This window comes from Marmota flaviventris, chromosome X, assembly GCF_047511675.1.
Source record: "Marmota flaviventris isolate mMarFla1 chromosome X, mMarFla1.hap1, whole genome shotgun sequence".
NCBI classification, from domain to species: domain Eukaryota; kingdom Metazoa; phylum Chordata; class Mammalia; order Rodentia; family Sciuridae; genus Marmota; species Marmota flaviventris.
The window spans coordinates 101,697,689-101,710,634 of NC_092518.1; the positions used below are offsets into that span (position 1 = coordinate 101,697,689).

General features: G+C 34.6%; 1 protein-coding gene across 2 annotated transcripts in view; it reads left to right on the forward strand.

Annotated features, from left to right (window-relative positions):
* Wdr44 (WD repeat domain 44) overlaps positions 1-12,946 on the forward strand; it is a 90,085-nt gene that overhangs the window by 13,302 nt on the left and 63,837 nt on the right. The window contains exon 1 of one of the 2 annotated variants that reach the window (XM_071606204.1): positions 5,221-5,258. The exons of the other annotated variant lie outside the window; for it this stretch is intronic. Coding sequence (XP_071462305.1) covers positions 5,230-5,258 — 29 coding nt within the window. The 5' untranslated portion in view covers positions 5,221-5,229. Of the gene's footprint in view, positions 1-5,220; positions 5,259-12,946 lie in introns of those variants that run through there. 2 annotated transcript variants of the gene reach the window in all.

The window sequence follows — 12,946 nt, forward strand, 5'->3', positions numbered from 1 at the left end:
CCCACCCTAAAAAAAAAAAACAAAACCCTACACTTTATACCAGAATCTTAGTTAAGTCATTAGTTTACCACTTATTTTCCTTTAAGACCTTTTTATCAGAGATAATACCTGTAAACGTTCTTTAATTTTTAAAAAAAATGGTTTGATTTGACTTTTGTTCCTCTGCCTGTCTTGGGTGATTATCAGTGAACTCAACCAGGAATCTTGAAGACTGAAATGTAAGTTCACTGATCATAGAAGCGATCCATTTGCGTTTTTTAAAGGGGGGTTACAAGTACTTTAGAGCCCTATTTTTTTTGTTTGTTTGTTTTAGGTGGACACAATATCTTTATTTTTTTATTTTTATGTGGTGCTGAGGATCGAACCCAGTGCCTCATGCATGCTAGGCAAGCACTCCACCACTGAGCCACAACCCCAGCCCCCTAATTTTTATTTACAAGTTACTGGTATTTACTGTTTACAATTAAGTGTTACACTGAATGTTAGATAACTTACAAAATCTTATAAACATATTAGTTTGATAAAGTTTCTGTAATGTGGCCTGCAGCCCAACATCTTGTTTGTTTACTTTTTAAAAATTAAGTTACAAGGTGATTTCACATGTTTGCAATAGTTATTGACTTCTCCAGACAGGCATAATTTTAGTTATCTGCTTCTGTCTATTTTTTACTAGAAATTACTTTAAAACATTAATAGATCTGATTTTTATTTTAACCTACTTAATTGGAATATTATGATATTGCTGCCTTACCCCAGAGTTATTTTTTTTAATGTAGGTATTTATTGAATGGTTTTAAGTGTGCAGAGTAGAATGGTTTTTGTGTAACATTCTTGAGTAGGACAAAGAACACGATTTTTTTTGGTTATTTTTTTCAATAAACACATTATTGAAAAATGACATGGAAATATATGGAAAATATAGGAATATGACATGGAAATATAATATATACATAATATTTTAAAAATCAGTTTGTCATTTTAGACAAGAGAGTTGCTTAAGGGTCTACTTTAAGTTTGTAATTTACCTTATGTGTGAACAGATTTATATTTCACCACTAAATTTCCTTTGATTTCATTAAAGGTTATTTAAAAATATTGCCACAAAACATACTTTCAAAAAATGTAGAGCCATTGTGCCGAATTTTCTCACCATTTCTGTCAATATCATTGATAAAATAGGTACTTTTGATACATTTCTACTTTGGGGCTTTCATCATATTTAAAACTTAAAATGACCATTCAAATAATAATATGTGAACTAAAAATAGTTCACATTTGGAGGATTCAGTGTATTCCCTGTTATGTGATTATTTTAACTGTTTTGTCAGCTTTTTGTCAGTCTTGTTAGTAAACCAGTATTGCCTTATGTCCAGGGAAATTTGAGTGATTTGTTTTCTACTGCCTAGTTAAAACATGACATTTTAAAATGTACTATGAATTGAACTGCTATAAACATTGACGTGGATACATCACTATAGTAACCTGACTGATTTTAAGTCCTTCAGGTATAAACCAAGGAATGGATAGCTGGATCAAATGATGGTTCCATTCCAAGTTTTTTTGAGGAATCTCCATACTGCTTTCCACAATAGTGGCACCAATTTGCAGTCCCACCAGCAGTATATGAGTGTACCTTTTTCCTCACATCCTCGCCAACATTTATTGTTGCCTGTATTCTTGATAATTGCCATTTTGACTGGAGTGAGTTGAAATCTCAGTGAAGTTTTAATTTGCATTCCTCTAATTGCTAGAGATGTTGAATATTTTTTCATATATTTGTTGATCGATTGTTTGGTTTTGATTTCTGATTTTTGCTGCTGCATTTTTTTTCCTGCCTGGCCTCAGTTGGCAATAATAGGACTCCATGTCAGTGTTTTCTGAGCACCAGAACCCTTCCGATTCCATGCTTAGACTTAGCACTTTAGTGTTGGTCTTGGTTTGTTATCAGATCTTACTATTTCAAGCTTGCTGGGCTTTAGAAATCAGAACCCTTTAATTAGCTGTTTACTTTAATGAGTGGCTACTCCCTTATCTTTGCTCATATCCAGTTCACCTCAAGGACCTTAGAATCCCAGTACTTTCTTTGTATCAGCAAGCTGTTCTTTGTTCTGCTTGTTTCAGTTGCTTGAAACACTGCTTAAGCTCATCTTACTTTTTGTTTTGTTTTGTTTTTCTTATGGCAAAGGCAGAAAAGGGGGATAAAAACAAAATTACATTGTAGAGTGAGTCACCTTTCTATAAGAAACATGTTTCCCAAGCTACAGGCTTTATTCCACCAAACTCGCTCTATACTACTACTTCAATGTCATTGCTGCTTTTTACTTGGCTTCTTCATAGCCAGCCACCTTTTATTCTCTGAAAAAAAAAGTAAGTCTTCTTAGGAACAAAAATAAAGACCTAGTTAGTCCATTTCTCTGTGTAGTGCCCAATTGTTTTGGTATATTTCTTTCATGAAATATAATAAGAAGTTTGGAAATGGTGATGTTAATAATTAGATTGCACTAATATTTTATTTTTATATCATAGGAGGTGGTTTTTTACGTTCCTAGTTGTTTAGTTAAATGTGAAATAGATGGCAAATGTAGGTTTCGCATGCACACTGATTTCTCCCTATTTGCAAAAGCCTTATAAGTTGTGTTTGTTTTCAGGTAAATCTAATAGGTGGAGAAACACCAAACCCAAAAGGCAGAAAATCTGCCTATAGGTAACAGGTGAGAAACTAGAGGTAGGATAGCTTATGAGGTCTGGCTCTTTGAAAATATAGAAATTCAATGTTCTTTTTTAAAAGTAGATTTAATTACTTATACCATGATTTTAAGTCCTAATTACCCTAAGGCATGAGTGATGAAGATCCAGTAATTGCCTGCAGGGAAACTAATGGTCAAAGCTCTGAAAAACCAACTTACATTCCTACTGTGGTCACCATGTCAGTAGCTGATTTCAAAATGTGGGTTTTGTAGTGGGCCTAGTAAGGCAGTTCAAGTAGCTTCTATTTAGGGAATCTAATCTATGGGTTGGGTTTTTTTTTTTTTTTTTTTTTGGTACCAGGGGTGATTAACCACCTCAGCCACATCCCCAGTCCCCATATTTTATTTAGAGACAGGTCTCACTAAGTTGCTTAGGGCCTCGCTAGGTTGCTGAGGCTGGCTTTGAATTCACAATCCTCTTGCCTCAGTCTCCTGAGCCACTGGGATTATAGGCCTGCCCCACTACACCTGGCTACATGGGTTCTTAATACACATTTGTATCTATTGCTATTCATATCTAGGTTCTATTAGTGCCTCAGGCGGTGGGAGGATGTTTAGAGTATAAGTTGACAGAATTGAGAAGCAAATTCTACTTCTTGTTGCAGAAGGTTCATCAGTTTTTTGATTGATATAGAAATAGTATATCTGAAATATTTCTAGTATCCTTTTTATAAAAGGAGGAAAGTGTCCTAAAATAACTATATACGTAGTATGTGATTCTCTTTTTTAATAACATACTTTCAATTGATTAATCTAGAAAGTTAGCTGTTGATGTTTATTTTACCTATATCAGTTAACCTCATTTTGATCATGTTGAATGAGAATAGTTTTATATAAATATCTATATAAACAATGGCTACAAGTCAACTTAAATATCTAGAAATTTTGTCAGTTTGTTAAAATAGCCTTCTTGAGTTTTTATTTTTGGGGGGGTGGGGGTGGGAGGAGGTATAGTATTTGCATTTACCCATATGCACTGAATGCCTTGTCCAGAAAAACTTTGACTGAATATGCAAATGTATAGATCTTTTCCCCCATTCAGTGAGTGTTGTAAAATATTTAGAAGAATATTTATATAATGACATTGGCCATGTGATTCTTCCTTCTTAATTCTTTTAAACACACACCAGCATATCACAGGATTTTTTGGTTCATCTAATTAACTTGGGTATGAATTAGAGTTGCTGACAATGTACAGAACAGTCTGTTAAATTCTAATTTCAGATAAACAACAAATACATTTATATTATATTTTTCTGAAATTGGAATTTAACTGAACATTCTGTTTTTAGTTGCTAAATCTGGCAACCCTCAGTGGGGGAGAAATAGAGGGAAAGTAGTGGATATGGGTACAGTTTTAAGATTTAAGTGCAACTGGAGTGTATGCAATGCCAAGAGTGGCCTTTATACTTGACAGGAATAGATGATTTTTTTAGTGCAATGATTTTTTTTGGTACCAGGTATTGAACCCAGGTGCACTTAACCACTGAGGCACATCCCCAGCCCTTTTAAAAAATATATTTTTAGTTGTAGATGGAAACAATACCTTTATTTTATGTATTTTTATGTGGTGCTGAGGATTGAGCCCAATGCCTCACATGTACTAGGCAAGCACACTACAGAGTTACAACTTCAGCTCCCCCAGCCTTTTTTTAATTTTTTACTTTGAGAAAGGGTCTCACCAAGTTGCTTAGGGCCTCACTAAGTTGCTAAAGCTGGCTTTGAACTTGCCATCCATGTTCTGCCTCAGCCTCCTGAGCCATTGGGATTACCGGCATGTACCACCGCATTCCACAGTGCAATGATATTTAGTGTCCAACATTTTTTTCTTTGAAATACATCAGTGAAAACAGAGCTCACAAATGACAAAACTTACCAATGTATTGTTTATGAATATATATACATGCATGTTTTGATGAAACTTTTTAAAAATGAAAAAGTTAAGGGAACCATACGTAAAATCTGGGATAGCGGATACCTCTATGGGAGAGATAGGCAAATGGGGTAGAGTACACAGTAAGCTGCACTGCTATTGCAGCTGTTCTAATTGGTAAAATGTAAAGTGGTGAGTCACAGGAGTTCATATTACTTATTATGTGTCATAATTAGTTATATGTAAAGATTGAATATTTCTTCTCCAAGATACTTGGGATAAAAGTGGTTTGAATTTTAGATTTGTTTTATTTCATATTATTTTGGATTTCAGAATATTTACATGTACATACTCAGATATCTTAGGGACAGGACTCAGGTCTAAACATGAAATTCATCTATTTCTTATACACATTTTTTGGGAGGGTACTGGGGATTGAACTCAGGGGCACTTGACCACTGAGCCACATCCCAGCCCTATTCTGTATTTTATTTAGAGACAGGGTCTCACAGAATTGCTTAGCACATCACCGTTGCTGAAGCTGACTTTGAATTCTGGATCCTTCTGTCTCAGCCTCCCAAGCTGCTGGGATTACAGGCATGCACCACCATGCCCGGCTTTATACACATATCTTCAAGGTAAGCTTCCATAATATTTTTAGTGTGCCTGCACTTTGATTACCACTTGTCACTTGAGGCCACTATGGAATTTTCCACTTGTGACATATTGGCTTTCAGAATGTTTCAGATGTTGGAGCATTTTGGATTTTAGATGTTTGGATTGAGGTTCTCAATCTGTATGTGCTACATATACTCTTGTATATATCAAATATAGAATGGCAGTTCAAAAGTTAAAACATAAACTTAAATAAGAAAATTATTCCATGTATTAAGTTTCACTGTATATACTTTGCAAAATAAATCCAAAAAATAAAGGTCAAGAGGCACTAACTAGTTTCTCAGAGATCAGATCAACTAATTAATAGCATTTAGAATGATTACTTATCATATAATATATCTAAAATTAACTTCTCAGTTTATAAAATTTTCATTTGTATCATTTGACCTCTACAGTAACAAGCTTCAGTTTTTTACTTAGAAAAAGTGATGGTTCAGATGTGTTATGTGTCGAGTTAAAAGAAGAAAACAGCATGCATAAAGATTTGATTAAATCAAATGGCCAAGGTATAAATTTTAAGATTTGTAGGGCAGAGCAAAAATCACAAAGAACTCTGCTCTCCTTGATTAATTTTTTAAAAATTAGATTTCTAACTCCTCTCACCTAAGAACTGTAGTCATGTGCTGCATATTGACCTTTTTGGTTAGCAAGAGACTTACATAAATGACAGTGGTTCCATAAGATTTATCTTGCCTAGTGACTTAGTTTGTGTAAGAACATTCTCTCAGCTGGGTGCAATGTTGCATGCCTATAATCTCAGAGGCTTCAAAGGCTGAGCAGTAGAATCACAAGTTCAAGCCCAGCCTCAGCAATTTAGTGAGACCCTGTCTCTAAATAAACTACAAAAAAGGACTGGAGGTGTGGGCTCAGTGACTAAGCACTCCTGGGTTCAATCTCCAGTATCAAAAAAGAGAACATTCTCTGGTGGTCACGCAATGACAAAATTGCCTAATGACACATTTCTCAGAGTATGTCCCCATTATTAATCCATGTATGACTGTATTTGGACAGTTTGCAACCATCAGTAAATAGAAAAATTCATCTTTAGCAAGCACCAGTTTAGGGCAAGCTAAAGCGTTTTGTGTGCATTTACTTAGTGTTTTAAAGCACTTCTAGTTCTCAGTGTCCTTGTATAATTTTCTGTGGTAGAAATAGCTGGAGGGCTGCTTCAGGAAGCCTTTCTAAATATAATCCTTTCTCCCTCTTATATACACTTGAGTGCCCCTCTGTGCTTCCAGGAGATTATGTGCTTATGTCTCTCATTGAAAGTATTGAAATTATCTGTTCATGTATTTGCCTTCCCACCAGATTGTGACCTCTCTGGGGGCAAAGGCTCAATCGTTCTCATCCTCCCCCCACAATGCCTGGCAGTGCCTGGCAGTGCCTGGCACATAGTAGACAACCAGTAATGGTTTGTTGACTAATGAAGGAACTTAAGGGGTCAACCAACTTAAATCTAACTCCTTCATTTCACAGGTGGAAACCAAAATTTAGAGAGATTAAGAAATAGAAGCAGACCAGAGTGGTTATCCATTCCAGACTTCTTCAGTGCCCATGTTAAGATTATTATTCAGTTTCTGTTTGAATATCAGGGAAGCAGCTCATTCCTGTTTCTAAACTCCAATGGATAACTAAACTCATTAGGTTAAGCAAAATACCCACTTAGTCCTTGTTCTGCTGTATGATGCCTGAAACATTTGAAGACAGCAGCTGCTTTTCTTCTTTCTTATTCTCCAGGTTAGCCATTCTTGTTTCTTTGTATCATTCCACTTTAGTATTTATAGCATTTATGAAGTTGATTTCTCTCTTTTGGATATATTCTATTTTATCAATGTTCCTTTTTTAAGATGTGATAATCCAAATAGTACACAATATTCTTAAGTGTGCTCTTTTCAGTGAGAAATTCCAGAACACTCACACCCCCCCTTGCTCTGGACATAATGATTCTTCTAATGGTTCAGTCTAAGAGCACATTAGCTCTTTGGCAGCCATGTTATGACGTTTACTCTATCCAAGCCATCAACAAAAATACTAAAATGTTTTCACCTGGTTTCTGTTAAGCCACAACTTCCTTCCCCATGCATTTTACATTTATCCCTGCTACATTTCATTCTGTTAAGATTTGATTTATTGCTCTAGTCTGTTGAAATATTTTGAATCATTTTGCCCATTATAATACCTACCCATCCCAACGTTTTTGTCATCTGCAAATTTGGAAGATACACCATCAGTGTCCTCATCTAAGACATTAGTAAGAATATCAAAGTAGGATAGGGAACTTACTGCTTTAATCTGTATATTTCTGTGTACAGTAGTCCCTTTTTATTAATGTGTTTAAGAAATTTGTTTGGAGTCAGGTGCAGTGGCACATGCCTATAACCCCAGGTATGAGGAGACTGAAGCAAGGGGATCCGGAGTTTGAGGCCAGTCTGGCCAATACAGTGAGACTCAATCTCAGAAAAGAAATTTGTGTTTTATTGACATAAAATGAATCTGTCTATAGTTTGTGGCATATGCCCGTTCAGTGTTGACTCTTAGAGTGTTTTCCTCTTCCATTTTCCCAGTTTTTTCAAAGGTTTTTGATAGAAATTGAGCTCATAATTCTCAGATATACTAAGAAATAGTTTGTCTGGGACCATAGAGCTGAACTTATTTGGAATAGTCAGGTACTTTCATCTCTTTGAATGTTTCAGGATTCTAGAAGTCATTCTACAATTGGTTTTTCCCTTTATGGTTTGTCTATTAAAGATCTTAATTGGAAAAAAATATTAAACACTTTTTACATTATAATAGTATATACTTATCCACATATAAACAGCCTGCACTTTTTGTTCTTGTTGAATACTAATTAAAGAAAATGTTTTTCTCTGGCATTTTTTGAAATCTTGCACATCATGAGCATCAGCTTTCTGATACTTTTATTACAATTTTTTTTTTTGGTGTGTGTGTGTGTGTGTGTGTGAGAGAGAGAGAGAGAGAGAGATTGATTTTCCTTGGATATGTGCCCATTCTATCTCTCCAATATCTCCTGCAGTTTTTCCTTTAAAATATGGCTTGTGACATGTAACCATAGAGATGCAATCAACAAAATTTAGATCATGTGAAATTTTACAGGATGAGCAACCAATTTCTTCAATATACAAATTGCAAGAAAATAAAAGATTGAGGGGGAGCCTACTGATTGAAATAGACATGTTATCTGATTGCAATATATGAACCTCGTTTGATTGAACTGAACCAACTGTAACAAAAAATTGAGGCAAACTGGGAAATCTGAATGTTGACTATATAAAATAAGAAATGGTTAAATTTTATAATGGTCTTATGGTTATGTTTTAAAGAGAAGTTTATATTCTTTTTAGGTACATACTAAAAAGTTTATGGGGAAATGAAATTGTTTCTGACATTTGCTTTAAAATCTGACAGGACTGGAGGAAAGGGTATGCTGTAGATGGACATAACACCTTTATCTTTTTATGTGGTGCTGAAAATCAAACCCAGTGCCTCCCACATGCGAGGCAAGCACTCTACCACTGAACCACAACCCCAGCCCAAAAGGGTATTTATTGATCATTGTTTAACAAGGTCATCATGTTGTATGTATGGGTTCATGATATTATTCTCCCAGCTTTGTGTATGTTTGAAATATCCATAATTAAAAACTGGAAAAACTCCCCCCAATTATTTTTTATTATTGCATAAATTGTTACTGTCTGATTTAAGTCTGAAACTCAGGTCTCCTGATTCTAACTCATGCTCTTTTATTGTTTAGCTAAAATTCCAGCAATTCTACTTCTATATTGATGTTATATTTTTCTTTCAGTGTCTGGAAACTCCAAGCTTTGCCTAGAAAATTGGTGGATAAATTCTAAATAAATCAAGGCTTTAATATATTGTTATAGTTTTAATTAATTGGCTACCAATCCATTGAAAACTTGAAGGGACATTAGAATTAATAGGGTATTATATGGTTTTTTGGAAACTGCAAAGGAACTCCTTGATGACCTAGTCTAAACTAGTTTTTTGTTGTTGTTGTTGGGTTGGTTTTATGTTTTGTTTTGTTTTTGATAGTGGAGATTGAACCCACATGCCAAGTAAAGTTCTACTACTAAGCTATATATACCCCAGCCTAACTAGGGCTTTTGTTCTTAGCATAATTTCTAAGATGGCAGGGATATTGTTTGTTTTGTTCACTACTTTACCCCAAACATCTAACACCATACCTGGTATATGATTAGAAATAAGTAAAAGTTAAATGAATTTAATTTAACCTCTTTTGGTCTCATTTTCCTTTAATTATTAATATTTCTTCAAACACTAAAAAATTACTCTTGACTTCTAACTCATTTTTTAAAATCCTTTGGGGATTTTTAATGAATTACTGTAAATCTCTTTAATACTAGGTAATATCAATAGGTAGGCAACATGTTCACTTTTAATAACTTGTTATTTAAAAAAAACAGTAGTTATATGTTGCATCCAAATCTGAAAAAAAAAATAACCTATTGCTATATACTGTGTGTGTGTGTGTGTGTGTGTGTGTGTGTATTTTACTAGAGACTGAACTCAAGGCCTTATGCTTGCTAGGCATGGGTATATATTTTCTGTTGGATTGATTTTTGTTTCTATAAAGTAAATGTATACTCTTCTCAGCATACTAGATTAGAGAGTCAGGTTTAGCAAGTTTCAAAGTCCAGCCATATAAGAGGATTGATAAAACATTGCTTTGCTTGCATGTTTCACTGCAGTTGTATTGAATGCAGTACTATTATGTGAGAGATTATAAAGGATTTGACAGTTTACTTCCTATGAATCTCAGCAACTCTTGGGTAAGTTGCTCATTAGATACATATACTTTGTGACTGGGTACCTATGCTTGGGAGTAATAACCTTATTATTCTAATGAAATTTTGCTTCATATGTCTGAAGGTTATGGCTGGATCAGGTTAGAATTTATAAAAGAAAAATACTATCCACAAAAAATACTACTACTATCCTACAATATTACCAGAGCAACATTTTGTAACTACATGAAAATTTTTAAATAGTGACTATTTTGAAGATATTAAAATATATTGCTACTGGACACCAGTACCCTAGCTTCAAAAGGAAAACTACTATAATTAACAATGCCAGAGCCTGGCATGGTGGTGTATGCCTATAATCCCAGCAACTTGGGAAATTGAAGCAGAAGGATCACAAGTTCAAGGCCAGCCTCAGCAATTTAGCGAGACTCTATCTGCAGATAAAAAGTAAAAAAGGACTGGAGATGTATCTCAGTAGTAAAGTGCCCCTGAGTTCAATACCCAGTACCAAAAAAAAAAGAGTAAAGCAAAACAAAAACTAAATGAGTTGGGACAAGAGAAAGTATCTACCACATTATTTTATATTCAGGCATGAAATTTGTTAGTATAAACTGAATGTTAGTATATGAAAATAACTCATAGAAAACAGGATATAGTGAATCAAAATATTCTGTCTACTTTGAAAGTTGCTGAAGTAATAATCTAAAAATCACTTTTACATGCAATATGTAAGTAGAAGCCACACTACTTTTAGTATTTGTAGGTCATGTTTTCTTCTTAGTAGAATACCAATATTATTTAAAGCAGAGTTTTATTTTGAAACTGTTTTGGAAATTGTTTTTCATGTTTAAATGTAATAACACAGTTGATAGACACTGTCTTCAATTTGGGAAGCTACTGCAAAATTAAAATTTTACTTTGTTTTCTACATTGACCTGAGCAATGATCTTTTGTATTTAACCCCAAAAGCATAGACGGCAAAAGCAACAGTAGACAAAGCTCCTGCACAGCAAATGAAATGGTTAACAGAGTAAAGAAACAGCCTATGGGTTGGGAGAAAATATTTGCAAAGCACTTATCTTATTGATATCCACAATATAACTAGGTGGAGTAGCTGGCACATACCTGTAATCTCAGTTACCTGGGAGCCTGAGGCAGGAGCACTAGTTCGAGGCCAGCTTTAGCAACTTATGCCCCAAGCAATTTAGCAAGACCCTGTCTCAAACAAAAAAATAAGAAGAACCAGGGTGGAGCTCAGTGGTAAAGCATCCCTGGGTTTAATCCCCAGTTCCATAAAGAGGAAAAAAATGAATATCCAAGGTATATCAGGAACTTGGACAATTTAATAGCAGGGAGAAAAACGTTAAAAGACCTGAAAATCCAGGCACAATTGGGCATGCTTTTAATCCCAGTGGCTAGGGAGACTGAGACAGGAGGATTGCAAATTCTAAGCCAGCCTCAGCAACTTAGCAAGGCCCTGTCTCAAAAAATAAATAAAATAAGCTTGGGATATAACTCAGTGGTAAAGCACCTCTGGTTTTCAATCCCCAATAATCCCCCCCCAAAAAAAGAATACCTGAAGAAACATTTATCAAAGGAAATATAGATGGGCTAGGGTTGTGCCTAGTGGTGAAGCGCTTGCCTAGCATGTGTGAGGCACTGGGTTCAATTCTCAGCACTGCATATAAATAAATAAAATAAAGGTCCTTTGACAATTTAAAAAAAAGAAAAATACAGATGGCCTATATGTATATGAAAAAGTATTCAGCATCACTAATCATAAATGTGATGCAAATTAAAATCACAATGAGATCTTACCCCATACCTGTTAGAATAGCTATTATCTAAAAGATAATGTTGGTGAGGATGTGGAAAAAAGGGAAGCCTTGTACATTGTTCGTGGGAATGTAAATTAGGATAGCCATTGTGGAAAACATTATGAAAATGCCTCAAGAAACTAAAAATAGGACTACCACACGATTCAGTAATCCCACAATTGAATATATATCCAAAAGAAAGGAAGTCAGTATATCAAAGAGATATCTGTATTTCTATGTTTCTTGCAGCATTATGTGTAATACCAAGATAGAGATTCAAGCTGAATGTTCATCAGAGGATAAATAGATAAAGGAAATGTGGTATATATATATACATACAATGGAATATTCAGCCATGAAAAGAAGAAAATTTTTATTTAAAACAACATGGATGAGGGCTGGGGTTCTGCTCAGTGGTAGAGTGCTTACCTAGCACGTGTGAGGCACTGGGTTCGATTCAGCACCACATAAAAACGAAATAAAGATATTATGTCCATCTACAATTAAAAAACAAAAATTTAAAAAAAAAAAAACACAGATGAACCTAGAATACATTAAGTTAAGTGAAATAAACAAGGCACAGAAAAACAAATGCTTCATGATCTCACATTTGAAATCTAACAAATTCATAGAAATGAGGGGCTGGAGAGAAAGGGAGGTATGGGAAGATGCTGATCAAAGTGTATAAAGTTTCAGTTAGGAGGAATCAAATTTTAAGATCTATTATACAGCATGTGACTGAAGTTTATAATATTGTGTTTCAAAATTGCTAAAAGCATAAATGTCAAATGTTCTTACCATAAAGAAATAATAAGGGCTAGGGTTATAGCTCAGTTGGTAGAGTGCTTGCCTTGCAATGCATAAGGCCCTGGGTTCTATCCCCAGCACCACAAAATAAAAAAAGCCAAGAAATAATAAGTATCCAAAGTGATGGATATATTAGTTAGCTTGTGATTTAGTCAATCTATGATGCATATATATATATCAGAACATCTCATTTAATATTTTTAGTCTTAAAACATTTAC